General features: G+C 33.5%; 1 protein-coding gene across 6 annotated transcripts in view; it reads right to left on the reverse strand.

Moving 5' to 3' along the window:
* Nucleotides 1-613: 613 nt before the first annotated feature.
* Eip75B (Ecdysone-induced protein 75B) overlaps nucleotides 614-16342 on the reverse strand; it is a 262655-nt gene continuing 246926 nt past the window's right edge. For 5 of the 6 annotated variants that reach the window (XM_085822844.1, XM_085822843.1, XM_035351362.2 and 2 more), the window contains 5 exons: nucleotides 16029-16173; nucleotides 6854-7092; nucleotides 4731-4898; nucleotides 3897-4125; nucleotides 614-3780 (listed from right to left, as the gene is read on the reverse strand). In XM_085822844.1, coding sequence (XP_085678970.1) covers nucleotides 1958-3780; nucleotides 3897-4125; nucleotides 4731-4898; nucleotides 6854-7092; nucleotides 16029-16173 — 2604 coding nt within the window. In that variant the 3' untranslated portion in view covers nucleotides 614-1957. Of the gene's footprint in view, nucleotides 3781-3896; nucleotides 4126-4730; nucleotides 4899-6853; nucleotides 7093-10172; nucleotides 10550-16028; nucleotides 16174-16342 lie in introns of those variants that run through there. The other variant, XM_035351363.2, reaches the window with a different exon arrangement.

Raw genomic sequence — 16342 nt, forward strand, 5'->3', positions numbered from 1 at the left:
TAAAATACAGATTTCAAAAGATCACAAGATTCTTCTTAGAAACTGTCAAGTAAGTAATTCAAGTATATAATATATATGTGTACATGTACTTATACGACCACAGAATTTTTGTCTTTCTCTTTAAGAGTGTGAAGCCCTGAAAGTGAATTGCTCTATAGTCATAATATGTTTGAGTCTGCATATACAGTATACTCACTGTGGTCATGAAATTTCATAAGTAATTTTTTAGATTCATTTAAGTATGTCAATATTAAAGTTGTTCAGACTATCGAGATATTTTCGTATAACTGGTAATGTATGCATATTAATTAACATTCTTTTAATCTACAGTTCTGTATACATATTCTTCATTGTGTAAGCTAGTTCTAAGCAATTGGTGTTTACATATATGTTAATTTATATACTTATTATCTGTAGAAAATATACGTAAAATACAGATTTCAAAAGGTCACAAGATCTGTCTTAGAAACTCTCAAGTTAGTAATTCAAGTATATAATATATATGTGTGTACATGTACTTATATGACCACCGAATTTTTGTCTTTCTCTTTAAGAGTGTGAAGTTCTGAAAGTGAACTGCTCTTAATTATTATTATTAAAACATAACACAAAATTCACTCAGAAAAGTTTTTTAATGAAATGACATGATCACATAACAGGCACAGAGCCACACCAATGTATGATCTTAGAGATCAGCATAATTAAATGAACTTAAATTAAGAGTTTGATTGTACTACAAGAACTGTCTATGCAACAGTGTTCAATGTTTTGGCTAAAGACTTCAATAAGCACAACAGAAGGGTTTTTTAAAAGGTAAGCAAATTACTGGAAATACATATTTCAGTTAAATGCTTGTGCTTCTAAAGCTCATTTCACACTAAAATTGGTGTTTTATCTTTTATACATATATATTTCAATTCAAAAGAATATAAAATTTAAAAAACACAACAAATAATTTGTTCTGACCACTATGTCAGATTAAAATCTATTGAATTACTTGCAGCTGAGCAAAGACAAAAATAATAATAAAGTCCAGTACAAATATTTACATAAAACGTAAATATTTACATCCCGTGATTTATTTTAAAATATTAAAAATTTCTTTTCATGTAACATGTAGCTCCTATTGTAAAAGTAAGGGCATTCATTCTGCTTTACAGATTTGGTATTTCCAGAATTTGTTTAACCATGATCCCTTGAAATAACAGACATGCTACTTTCTTAATTATAACAATAATACTGTGGAGCCAAAAATAAAATAACACCACTGCACATATGCCACTCATTCAGAAAAGGAAACATTAAATTACTGAAATGTGTGCTACAAAACATATTTACAAGAAGAGAACCACAATATTTCGCTACCCAAAACTTTCTACAATATGGCCCCTTTCCTAGCCCTTTGAATTACCAGAATCAAAGAATAAACCCTTTATACATCACCTATGTGATGTTACAAAATTTTATATTTATTTTTTTTTCATTAAAAAAAACTTAGCATTTACAATATTTAACTTAATGCTCCAATAACACCATCTTTATACCGGAATATACCATTTTTTTTTCCCCCTTTTAATTTACAACACGGCTCCTGAAGACAGACAGTGGTCACTTCAGTTTTTTTGTACAAAATGAATACACAGTCAAGTTTTTGATACAAACAATATTTACAAATGAGAGTCCAACAACATTGTTCTTTGCCTTATTAGTCTCTCTGCAAAAGTGCAAGGACACACAGCCTGCATGCATTCTAATTCTGGAATGGCACATTTTTTTTCAAACATGGCAAATGCATCTGCAAATGACGATGCTGCTTAGTTTCCAGTTAAGACACAACAGGTGCATGATCACAAGGTGGGGAAGGGGGAGAAGTGCGTAGACTGGGATGTTATTTTTTACATCCACAAATTCCACATCAATGACAATTTGAAAGATGTTACAAATTCACAGTACATGATCACGACTCCATCTTTAACATGGGTGGAGAAAATAGCTTTTTGGACAAATTGAGTGGCTGAGACTCACCAGAGGGTTTGTGGGAAGCCTCGGATTGCACCGGCCTGGAATCGGTCTGGCACATCGAGGAGGGAGTACTTGATGGGCAAAGTCCGATGCCATTCATGACTAGAGGAGAAGATGAAGTTGCTGGTGAACGAGGATTGTAAAGCAACCTAGGAGAGCCTGCCCTCGATGTGCTAACTACTGGGGTTGAGGAACAGTAACTAGGTGAGTTCTGGTGTAAGCCAGGAGAGTTCCGTTGCATGTGCGGCTGCTCAAACTGAGCATGAACTTGGACAAGGGATGCAGATGACATAGTCACTGTTGAAGACGACTGTTGCTGTGTGAAAGGCCAAGACACAGGATTTGATGATGAATAAATAGGTGCCTGCTGGACATTATTTCCATGCGGAACATAGTAGCCATTTGGACACACAAGCAAATTTTTATGTTGCTGAGCATTGGTCAAAACATAGTTCTGAGAAGCAGGTGGCACAGTTGAGTTAGGAACACTGCTATATGAATAAGAGTTATTCTGCATGTTGGGACAAGTAAGCGATGGTGTTTCAATGTGATGAGATTGAGATGGAGTCTGTTGTTGGTTTTGATGATGCTGAGAGGTTTGTTGCTGTGCTGGCAAAGTTTCATTTCTCATGATTATATTATGAATTAAATCAGTTCGTTTTAACTGTTGATCATTCATATAACGAGGAGCTTGTTCTAATGTTCTCACAAGTGTACTGTGTGTACTGGCTAAAGATAATTGGCCAGGACTAGAAGGGCTTTCGGCTTCCCTTCTTGCAGCCCGAAACTTTTTATGATGGCGATAAGCTTCATCCATCAACATATTGGTATTTACAAGAGGTGGGGCCTGAAGTGCTCGTTTCAAAACAGGCATATCCTCTATATTTTCATGCTTCTCTTGATTGTGCTGCTGTTGGTGATCATGTTCCATAATGTCTTTCACTTTTTCATCCACTGAGGATCTAGGACTGGAGCACACAGAAATTGTTGGTGTCGTACTTGGACCATGTTCTTTACCACTTTCTATTCCTGAATCAGTTGGAGAATCCACTCTTCTAAGTTTGGGATAAACTGGCCCTTTGATAGGACTATCAATGAAATAGCCTTCATCACCGGAGCTGCTGCCATGTTCAGAGCCCGCATTCTCTACTGCTCTCTTATGCAAATTATGAGAATATTCAATAGCTTGATTTCCATCTGATGGCCAAGCTTCTTCATGGGGATAGCTTCGAGAACTTGAAAAACTTGATGATCTAATTGGACTCTTCACATCTTCAGCACAAATTCCACTACCAATAGATCTTGGAGAACCTACCAGATCATGTTCATCTTTGGAATCAGTAGTACTCCACTCACTACCCGTTGTGCTGCCACCATGTTGACTGTGTTGCCCAGGAGAAGTACTTCTGAGGTCTTCCTCAGGAGCAAGGCATGGTGGATTTTCCGTTACTAAGGAATACTGGGTCCAAATCTCATGTGGAATTGTAGAATATGCACTTCCATTGGCTACAGAAGAATCCGTAAGAGTGTCTAAAGCTCCCACTGCAGCTGATGCACGATTACGCGGTTCCATTTTGTATGCCAACAGCTTCTCAGAATGAAGGGTATTTAAAGTACGCAGATCAGGTATCTTCTTCATCAAGTCTCCAAAAATGCTAGGATTCTCAGGGTGGTTAGATGATACGGATTTCTGCAAAATATCCATCATTTTCTTTTGGATTTTCAGTACTAATTCTGTATTTCTAAGTCCAGGGCGATCTAAAAATAGAATACGAACATACATTAAATACCAAGTCAATCTCTTATATGCATAGACAGAATATACCAATAATTATTATATAACACAACTTCAATCATAAATTTTGATAACTTACCTGCAGCAATTATAACTACAGCACAGAAGAGCCCAACTTCACTGTCTGATAAATGGAGCGTATTGAGCCGCTCAGCAAAATCAAACATGGAGTCCAGAAGAAATCTAGCATTGCTAGCAGTATGAAGGGATTCTCGACGAAGAACTTGACCGTTTAGACAGATCAAAGAGTTGGCTTGAGAGTCAAACATGCAAGCTAAACGCACTAAAAGCACCTCAAACACACCAGCCTGAAATGAGAAATTTATGAAAAATTACTTAATGGAATTTAAACACGTTTTCCAAGTAAATATTTTAATTTTTAAACTAAAATTAGCCAGCATTTAGCTAAAATGAACACCCTGCCAATTACTATCATTAAGTCGGTAATTATTTTAATTTTCAAATTGACATTAGCTGGTATTTAGCTAAAATGAACACCTGTCCAATTGCTATCATTAAATCCTATTTCTTTTATCATTTACTTTTTTGCAAAATGATGGCAGGAAATATTTACTATTTTAGAACTGAATATTTAAAGTGATAAATGTCTAAATTTTTCTTTGCTGAAATAGCACTACACTTTATATCCAGTACGCACACTAGAATATCAGTGATACTTTCACAGTTATGTTATTAAATAACCCTACTTAACAGAACTCTAAACAATGAAGATGGTATGCAATCTTAAAAAACTGAAATTTTTGCACGTTATTATTTTCTACATAATATTAACTAAGCACAGACTCCATCAAACTTTTGCTCACTTTTGGGAATACAAAATACTGTTTTTATTGACAAGAAAATTTTACATTTCTCATGACTCGTATACCATTAATAAAAAAAATGTGCTTACCTTCAATAAGGTGACCTGATCATCTTGAGAAAGAAAACCAAAACCAGGAATTCTTTTGGCAAATTCAACTACACCTCTGATTGCAGGTGAAAATCTTTCAGAAAAATCTTCCATGTAATGTGAAACACCATTTTCCATTATATGAGGAATTGGATTCAATGGACAGGCCTAAAAAAACAAATATAAATTGTAAGTTTCTAATACACACAACAGAATTGAACAAGATAAAAAAAATAGATACAATAAATCAAGTAACAACTTATGGGGGGGGATTCCTAGCCATAAAAATGTAAGGAAAAAAAAGCAGCATAACAATAAAAAAATTACATATTTACTGAATTGTTTTTAAATTATATTTAAAATATGACTATTAAACACTGGGGAAAATATTTGATTAATTTCATACTGTAGTATGAATTACAATTTGCGCACATTTAAATCTAATCTAGTTTTAAATACTGTTAATAGAAATGAAAAATTAAAAAACTGCCAACTAAAATATCAATTTTGTAATAATTTCTGTTAATATAAGACATTTCTATTACATAATATGTTTGTATGTGCCTTAATTATATCTGCAATATATGCATCCGGGGAAAAAAAAAGATGAGGATTCTATACCGTTAAGACAGGGAAAAAAAAAAAAAAAGAGGAAGCGCTGTTTAGCATTTATCGGATAACCTTCGCGCAACCGACAGCGGCGGTGATTGGCGCTAACGATCAGGGCCAACGAAGTGAGCGCTGTTTGTGACCTTGGCCTTGAATAGAAAACAGCTATTGGAGGAGGCGCGTGTCAGACTGTCAGACTGTCATGGCGGCCGTTATGGTGAAATTGTTCGTGCTGTGACGTCAAATGCCTCGCTCGCTCTTTTCCGCGAGCTTTTCCTGCAAACACCCGAGATTCGGAGAAAAAGTTACAAAATTCCTCTGCACGATTGTCTAGTAGCTTCTCTTGACGAGAAAATTTTATCTCACTAAATATTTTGTAATTTTTGACACGCTTTACTCTTTAGAATTTTTTAAAGCACATAAAAGAGAATAAATTATTTCTATACCATTCCCCATTAAGAAATTACTTATCCAATACAATTTTCTTTTATTTCGGATAACTTTTGATTTTATTAAATGTCTGCTATAATCGCCCCCTCCAAAAGCTAGCTTTGTTTTAAGAAATATGCATTTTCCTAGTAATTAATATTCGAGTTTCTCAAGCATAGTATTCTTTAGAAATCGTCCAAGATCTGCTTTCCTAGTTTCAGGATTACCACGAACGAGCTTTTTTTTAATACAGTATTCACATAACAAAATCTGAAACCGAAAGTCTCCCCCCCCCCGAAAAAAGAAGCCAATTTGAAATATATTATATACACCATTAAAGCTTTATGGGCAGCTTTACTAGTCAAAGACCTTCCAAATCCCATTAAAAAGAAGTTTCATGTTGTTTGATATAAAAAAAAATGCAACAAAAAACATTGCTGAACAAAGGCAGGCACTTCGTATCAAAAAGCACAGATAAAAAAATCCGAAGTCCTTCATGAAAAAGGGTTCGCTTATTTGGCGACAAGTTCTCTGGAACATTCGCTGCTTCCACGAGTATTTCTCGCCAGATTGTGATAAACCAGGAAGTATAGAGTAATGAGAGATGCAAAATTTTGCGTGCTGGTTTCGCTTATGCGAAATCAAGGTCTCGCTACATCTGACCTTGTTGTTCCGTGATTGATAAAGAGGCAGAGACGACGAAACAAAAATGGAATAAAATCCAATATGGCCATTTTCACATACACTTTCGCCTTGAGCAATTATTGGACGACTACAGAGACGCGTTTTTGAAGAGTTCTCAGGTGGCCTTGGCTTAAAAAACCTCCACTGGTGCATTTACTTTTTTTGGATCCTTCCTGTTTTAATTCCATTTTTAAGTGGATTAAAAAAAAAATGAGGTCAAGTGCTACACAGCGTTTTGCTTATTCAGATTTACATTTCTAACCCAGCACACTAGCTTCCGGGATCATCATCTAACTCAATGGATTGATTGGGAAGGGCGGTTTTATTTAACAAGATAGATAGATTACTATAAAATACTCCAATCAATAGTTATTCAAAAAAATTTCAGAAATGATACTCACCAACTGAGGAGGGCACTGGGTGTACACAGGCTGCGATCTCGCTTTTTCAACGAGTCCGGCGACCTTGTCTTTCGTATAGTCACAGGTTTCTTCATGCGCCTGGACAATTGTGGCCAATAAACGCATCTCATCTTCCAGCTCTGCTCCTAAGGCCTTCTCCTGAGAACTGGCATTCACCTTCTGCATAGCAGCCAATATCTTTGCCTTTTCTCGTTTGGGGACGCGACCGAATCGGACAGCTATAAAGAAAAGAATAATCAATATTAGTATTTATCGGGCTGACATGCTCTAGTCGCATTGCTAAACAGTTTTTCAAAGTGCTATTTCAGTCAGATTTTTTACTTTCGCTTATTTTTATCTTTTTTATTCTTTGAACCAGCTTTTAATAATTAGATGCAAATTTTTAGTATTTATTAATTCACTTAATGGAAAATAATTTCAGCAATTAATTACCTTTCCCATATATATCAATACTACTTACCAAGACTTTCATAATTAGAAATGCGCTAAATTTTTAAAATTTAAACAAACAAAATTATTTGTAATTCCCCCCACCTCTGTAATAATAATAATTAAAAAATAAATAAATAAATAAATAAATAAATAAAAATAAAAAAAAAAAAAATCCCGATTACATCAGTGTCGATCTGGTCTTTTTCGAGTATACAGCATATTAATCAGTTCCGTAAGCAATTACATACATTAATAGGAACCTTAAAAAGCAAAACTCTTCTCCTTCATAAAGTATCGACATATTTAATAGGTTTGGTTTATTTAATTATGGAAAAGCACATGAGGGCCAGCTACCTAAAAGAAGGACGTCTTCCTGGAGGACTTTCTAAGGAAACTTGTTCGTATGTATGCTACACGTGGAGAAAACCCAAGAAAATGCCCATGCAGCCAGCCCGTTCGCTGGGATTCGAACCCCGAACCGAATTACCAGTGTTCAGAGACATTACCGTTCGGCCGCTGATGGGTCTCTATATGTTAATATATGACCATATCAAAATTGCAGAAAAACAGCATTTTTAAAATTACAGATACCAGTTACATAGACTTTCTTGTGATATAATTAAGAACTAAAATATTATTTAGCATCCAAGCTGTAATTTCCTTTCTCTGCGTAACAAAGTTTTATAAAATCTCGAAAATAAATTTCTGAAATTAAAGTAGGACGTGAGTAATTTCACAAATCGCTGCATTAATAAACAAATCTTATTAGAATAAAAGCTTTCCCTTGACATTACAAGGCCACCAACACTACTTTTTTCCCTTCTCATTTCCGTATGACGTCATAAGAGACGAATCAACGCGAAAAGCTAAACAATTAAGTTGTAAAACGCCGCTACACATACACGCAAGAAAACAAATGGACTACAGTTCGTACAGGTTTATTATTTTTATTTTTGCCTGCTTAAGGTGATGTACTACGGTTCGGTTTTAAATTTGTTCCAAACTTTGGGGGCAAAAATTGAATTATCCGATGACGATTTAATTTTTTAATTAATAATTTAAGACCAAAAATGTGTGCAGTTTTTTTTTTTTTTTTTTTTTAACTAAAATCTGTTTACTCTTTCAGTTGTTCATAATTATGGTTCGCGCATGCTTAATTATTACATTTAATATTAACTGATTCCTAAATCTTACAAAATTAATGTACTCTCAATGCATAATTTCAAGTTAAGATCTAGAATAAAAAAGCGATAAGAAGCCAAATATAGTTCCTGCTTTTGTCGACAGAAATTATTGAGTCGCGTGTAAGTAACCTTGAATAATAAAATAAGATGACGTTTCATCGCTTTCGAAAAATGGGAAAATGTTACTTCACCGCTAACCTTCAAACGGAGTAGTGCACCACTACAATTTTCTTAGACTTCTTCCACCAGCTGGCACATTTCCAATTAATTTTGCGCGAGGAGTTTGATTTGATCAAATTAACAGAAGTAGGGAATTGCTTTTTAATTCATCGTATCTGAGTAACTTTCCGACGTCGCGGTTTTCTCTGCTCTTAAGTTTCAATAAAATACCTTCAAAAAGAACAACCGCAAAACATGGGGGGGCTTAGTTCTCGGAACTACGTCATAAGACTAATGATCTTCAAATTACTTATGAATCAAGCAACTGCAACAATTTTAAAAGAAAAAAAAAAAAAAACTAAGTAACGACAACGGGCAACGGTAAAATGGGAATTTATCAAGAGACAGTTAAAAAAAAGTTTAATTTACATTAGTCAATTTTAAAACAAATCTTAAGTAAACGAATGAATAAGTAAATAAACAAAATACAAGTAATATATTTAAAAAAAAAAAATAATTAAAGTCAATTCCTACGTAGGTCAACAAAGAGAAAATGTTTAGTTCCTTTTTATTTTTTATTAACATTATTATCTTTCGTTCCAATAAACAGGAATAAATAAGTAGGAATTGACTTCAATATGTAAATTAACTGCATTAACATCAAATATCCACTACAAGTTTAAAAAATGTATCTGAAGATAAGTGGATGAATGAAAAGTATTTTATTAATGATTGAAAATTTGAACAAGATATAGGGAGAGTGTGAGCTATTTGTAGAAATTTAAAAAAAAAAAAAATAATAATAATAATAATAATAATAAAAAAATAAAAATAATAATAATAATAAAAAATAAAAATAATAATAATAATTTTACTAGTACCAAAATTCAATTTAAAAACCGTTAAATCCATTTTATATATAATGAAAAAAAAATTAAAATAACACATAAATAAAAAAAATATTTTGCTAGTACCAAAATGCAATTTAAAAACCTTTAAATCCATTTTATATATAATGAAGTTAAAGTTTTAAGTTTCATATACAAAAATATAAAATCTCCACTTCTGAGTAAATTATTAAGGCGTTTATAACATTAAATTACAGCATTTTTATTGAAAGCACTACTGAAAAATGTTCAGGTCTTTTTACATACGACAGAAAAACGAGCGATAAAATAACAGTAACAGCAAATATCAGATCTGTAGTATATTATTCTATACCCAATGGAACACATCTCATAACACAAAAATAATGAAATTAAAAATTTTTATAAAAATATGATTTTTTTTTTCGTTTATATTCAAATTGCGGTTACGGTTAAAGAGCATTCACATCACCTCTAACCTTCCCAATTTGGAGTGTTATATAACCTCTCTCACTAAAATAATATTTCCAATACATCCATTACAATCCATGATAAATATTCACATCACATATTTATTCGCCCCACCCAAAAAAAAAAAAATAAATAAATAAAAAAAAAAAAATTTTTGATCAACTGAAATGATATGTTCTCACTTACGGGTATCCTGGGATTTCCTCGAAGCTTTTTTCCGCCTCCCGGCCGGCACCTGAACCGGCGGAAAAGGGTTTCCGCTGACCACATTATGTTGTTGCGGCATCACCACCGGAGCAGAACTTTGGGATACTGAACTCTGGTAAGTCACAGGCCTATGTACCTGTGGTGGTACAGTTACCATGTATGGTGCTGACCAAGGCTTATCAGCTGTTAGCAATCGACTCAAAATACTGGCCATATTTCAGCAAAACGTATCCTCCTCAAAGTCCCGAGTCCCTACGACTAGGCTCACCCAACAGTAAAAACGCGCCCACGGGGAAAAGTAACAAGTGACTCACAGGTAACAAACTTGCTTCCGCGAGGATTCGGAGAGAACATAGTTATGGCAATCACCAGCGAGCCAAGCGTTGACGTGCAGGGTTATCACAGCGCCCGTCGCCAAGTTCGCCAACAAAAAAAGCGGGCAGTGTTTTTCGACCTCCAGATGAATGCATAATCGTTATTACGTAAAAATGAAGTGAAGTGGTCAATAAATACGCGTTCAAGGATTCTTATCAGAATGCCGCCACTCATTCTTTCTTTTCTGCAAGCTGTAAGAAAGTATTATTCAGCTGCTGACAGAGGTGGGAAACGAAATACATTTTTTGATATTATGTAACGAACTCGGTTGATTTACCCTTTTTAATCAAAATGATTTTGTATCTTTATAATAATGTCGATATTAAAACTCGTAATAAATTGACGTATCTCAGAAAAATTTATAGAAATAAAAACTGCAAGCGCAACTTTATTCAGAGCTTTAGTAAAGTACTTTGGCTATAAAAAACAGGTATCTGATTTTAAACTAAAGCTTTTTACTTAAAAGTGTATGTTAATTTTCAAAATTAAAAGAAATTGAGCCATTAGCTTTGATGTCAGAAAGAAAAAAAACTCCTTTTATTTGGGGATAATTTGATAGTCTTTTTTTAAGGAACAAATTACTCTGTTGATTTTTAATTCACTAACTAATATCAAATTACTTTTTCATCACTATCTTTACCTTGTTTAATGGCCTTTTCATTTCAGGACATAACTTTTTTTTAAAGTGCTCTACTGAATTTTACGGACAAATTAATATTAAAGTGTGATATGATTTTCGTTTTCAGCAACTATAAAAGAAAAACCAAAGAAAATACATTTTTAGAATTCTGTTGATTCGTGAAGGTCTACTGATAAAGATTTTTAAAGAACGGAATGCCGACAGTTAAAACTGCAAATTCAGTTCCCGCTAGTATTTGTGTTCCATAAAATAAATAAATACAAAAATGTTTCTCTCAGAAAGCTATCCGCAGAAGATATACCAAACTAAAGAAGTACAGCCAAATGTTAATTATTATTTTGTCTTACAGATACTTTTCCTGCCTTGTATTATGACTTTATATATACATATACACACACCTCTCGATAATTTTTTATATTATGATTTTTCACTCCATAAAGTGGAATATTAATGTAGAAATCCGAAGACAAATTCAAAGACGGCCAAAATGCATTGTAACTGCAACCGCCTACATATAGGAAAGCTATCGAATTCAGTCGATAAACTGATATAATTTTTTTTGCTAAGATACACTTAAAAGAATAAATCAATAAACTCTCTCTCATGAGCGATAAATACACGCACATTGTAACCCTGCTGTAAAATTTTCATGGCCATTTAAACCAAGCGGCGTTGGCGGACGCGAATTACGCCAAAGAAAGGGGGAGCCAGGTTTAACTTCCAACAGATCTCGATAGCTGGCGCCCCCTAGCGCGTAGAAAAGACAGCGTAGCCTTGAACTTGTTTCCTCTCTTGTATTGGCGACCTACTTTTATAGCAGCCCGACCTTCAAGCTGGCTTTTACCTCTGGCGTCAGCATCGCCTTTCGAGGTCGATAACTGGATGATTTTGTCGCCAAATAAAATAATTTCTCTTTCAAGCTTCATGGACTCTGAATAAACCGAACGACCAAAAAGTAACATACAAAAATACAAAATATGAAGCAATGAAACAGCTTTTTAAAAGCAAAAGTTCCATTTCTATGAAAAATAAATAAATAAAATTCTGCAATCAGTTTATACGCCAAACAATAAGTACTTATAAAAACGACAAAACAATTTGGTTATAATTTTTATTAATTAGTTAATAACATATTTAGTTTAAAATTTAATACGTAATTTTCATATTTTTGTTATAGAACTATTACCTGAAATAATAAATTTTCCATTATATTTTTACTCACCGAATTTTTATTAAAAATCTATATTTATTTTATTGAAAAATAAAATGTCGCACTTCTCCACAATTTTCTATTCAAAACTGATTATAAAAGGCACAATTAAAATAATCCTAATTAGATAGACTGCAGATCCTTATATACCATAGCGTAAAACTCAGTTATCTTTAAATAATTATATCAGAAATAGCCTACACCGAAAATAATGTGTTAAAAAAAAGACAGCTATTTCTAGGCAGAGCTTCTCTAGGAACCAACGCCCTGAATTCTCAGTAACTCTAGAGAAATTGAATAAAGGGTTACAAAATACAGATGACAGCGCAATAATCGCCAAGTTCCCATCGCCAGCGAAGGCGTTTGGCGACAGGAGCGCAGATCAATAGCTCTACACGTGGAGGGAGGGATATTTTTTGTTTGATTTATTTTCTGGAAAACCTTCACAGACGAAAGAGAGAAGAAGCACTTTTCCAAGACGTAAACAGCAAGCGTTGCACATAGTTGACCTTGTCCTCTAAAAAGAATTTTCTTTCGCACTTCTCTTCTTTTTCCCGCAACGTCTTTCTCGCTAACTAGGAACGATCAATGCCGAAGTCTGACCTTTGCAGGTGCTTCGTAAGGTCTTAATTGCGTCTTTCAGATATGGGAATGGCGTCGTTATAGCATTGCTGAATAGACTCTTCCCCCTCCCTTTAGTATATCAAAAGATTTTTTTTCTAAAATTTAGTCTAAATGCATACATAACTGTGTGAGTTTTCCGTATATCATAACATCTGAAAGTGTGCCTTGACATTTATAACAGGTACTGTCGAGAATTTCGAAGGTGAAAACTGCGTAACATTTATTTCTGGATTTCCGGATTATTATTTGCCGTTATAAAAGAATTTTGAAAAGTCATTCATAACAGTTATGACTGCTACTTCATTACTCAAGAGAAAAATTAAGCATACAAATTTGAAACTGTTTTCTATTTATTATTTAAGTAAAAGTTTTTTAAACTATGCAAATTGCTTCACACGCACAAAGAGGTAGGTATGTCTAATATGGAGGAAGCTACATGTTACATAACAGCCCAATTAAATAAATTTTGAAAAGGTTATTTTTTTTAAAGTAAATGTTTTACTTAATAATTAGTATACGAAACAATTCAACTAGTACGTTCCTACGTTACTTACATCAATTTAAATAAAGAATTCAATGGTATAAAAACTTTTTATATTTTATTCCCATCATAATGCACAATCCTAAATTTTGGATTAAGTATTTAAACATGATAACATTATACGCAAGTTTAATTCGTTCTAAATAGCGCATTAACAATTATTACTGATTAATTATTTTAAAAGGTTACGAAGATATTCATTTTATCGTATTAAAGTACACATGAAATTTATACGTATAAAATGAATTAAAAGTGAAGGCGAAGAACTATCAAATGCTTGAACAGAAGTTCATATAAGTAACTTCTGTAACGTGCAATCACTTTCTGAAAGTAATGAATATGGGCAGATGTTCAGTCTATTGCGGGGAGAGGACAGAAACGCCTATGTAGCAATTTTAAAAGTGCTACTCAAACTTTTGAAAATTATCGTCTGCGGTCTGGTGACGTCATGCTTTGTTGCGCTGCTTTTTTCCGGTACATTTGCAGTTTTATCGAATGAATTTCGCATCAGCAACGCAATTCCTAGAATGTTTACCACACAGGAAAATTTATCGCATGTCCCAAGAAAGTTCCTCTTTACCCAAGGCAGCGAATGCGGAACTTAACGTTATCGTGAAAAAAAATAAAAATACATTTGACTCGTTGACATTGAAAAACAAATGATTTTCAAGGTTTGAAAACAAATTTATCTAGCACGCACTTTTGCAACAATCACGTCGCTTAAGCGACATCTATTGGCGGAAAAACTGAATTAATTATTAACTTTTTAGCCGTTCCATTTTGTAATCCAGAGAGGAATGTTGTTCCCCCTCCCCCTTTCTTTTTTTTTTAAAGTGCGGTAAGAACTATAACTTATTTTCCTGAGAATAATTAAGAGTTATTTTGAAGCACCGCTGTATTAAAGGGAAAAAATTAATTATAAACTAAAATTTCTTCTAGATACTTCTATTAAAATTTTAGTTTGTTCGATAATGCCGAGCGGTAAAGTCGCTGAACACTGGTAGTTCGGTCCGAGGTTTGAATCCCGCGAACGGGCTGGCTGAATGGGCGCTTTCGTGGTTTTCCCCACATGTAACGTGTATACGAGCCAGTTTTCCTTAGAAAGTCCTCCACGAAGGCATTCCTCTCCTTAGGCAGATAGCCCTCTTGTGCTTTGCCATAACTCAACACACCTTGTTCGATAACATTCTAGCATAGTTAGAGAAACACTGTTAACCTTCCAATACAAAAGTATGAAAAAGATTCCAATACAAAAGTATACTGGCACACATTCAAATTCAATGAAACAACTCACTTTCTCTGGTTATATCAGCAAATATGTATTTAATTTAAAATATCAATCATACTGGAATTTTTTAAAAAATAATGGTACAGAAAAATAATTGCATTTGAATATTTATTTCATTTTAAAATAATAAATTCTCGATTTAAAATATGTGCTTACAGTGGATACGATTTAACTCAAGATATGTTTAAAACAACTAATATCAATTTCTTTTATAGTTTTAATAAATTCTAATAGATTGATAAATACTTGAAATGACAATAAAATAAATGTACACAAATATTTAAGTGAATATAATTAAGTAGAGCGGTTTACAAAAACTGAAAAAAAAATTATTAATTTTTAAAAGAATTTGTTTTCGCAATGCTCATACGCAATACGCACTATTTTAATACATGTATCACGCCACAGGACGATTACTAGCAGCATTTGGCACGCCGAACATAATTCTGGCGAAATAGTATTAGGAAAGAAGAAGAGACAGCATACAATGCGCGAGGGAGCGCACGTTTAAATGACCTTGAACTGCGGCATATAAACAAGAGGTCCATATTGGGAAACAGCCGATGCCTATACCCTGTCTCGGAGAGATAAGAGTACGTGATTCGACTGGAGAGACTGGTTTGGTGCTGCCATCTATGAACGCTTCTGTGAACTAAAGCTACCGAAAAGGAATGCGATTAAAAGCAAACAGTATATTGCAAAAGGTGGTGGCATAGCTTTGTATTTAAAACATCGGTATTTCAATAAAAACAATTTTATACATGCACATTTCTAATCTAAAAATCTAAGTTTTAATAATTTATATTTTAATATTCGAAACCTTTAACGCATTAAACAATCTGCATCCATTAAAAAAACTTTTTTTCTTTCCAAACAGCAGACTCCAGAAATGGAGAAATATATTTTGATATAAATTTTGATGTTTTAATAGCAAAGAAATGAAAAATTGCACAACTGCAGTTTTCGCTTATTTTCATACGTAACTAAAATGTTAAAATAATTCATTTAAAATCATTCTGCGTTTTGAATTTTTTTTCAATTTAAAAAAATAAACAATTTTCATTTCTTTGACATTTTCACTTAAAATTATGTTTAGAAATATCACTAAGTTATTATGGGGAGAGGGCTATATTACATAAGAGCAAATGAAAACTTACCATCCCTAGACATGCCCACTGCAATGCACTTTTTGAGGCGACAATACTGGCAACGGTTACGGTTAATCCGCAAAATAGAACATTGCTGGTTTTTTGTGCAGGGCCGATACTGTATCTTTTGCTGTATGCTTCGCCTGAAGAAACCCTGTAATGGAAAAAATAAAAACATTAAATAACCTCAAAATTCGCGTTAATTAAAAAGATGGGAAGCATTTCGAGAAAATTTAACATAAAATCCAAAGAACAGCTACTAATAGTTTTATCATACACCGCTCTTCTTCAATTCTATGAAATTATAGAGCAGAAAAAAAGAT

The sequence above is a fragment of the Stegodyphus dumicola genome, chromosome 8, assembly GCF_044657685.1.
Source record: "Stegodyphus dumicola isolate Sdum_Otavi_A_Nest chromosome 8, ASM4465768v1".
Lineage (NCBI taxonomy): Eukaryota > Metazoa > Arthropoda > Arachnida > Araneae > Eresidae > Stegodyphus > Stegodyphus dumicola.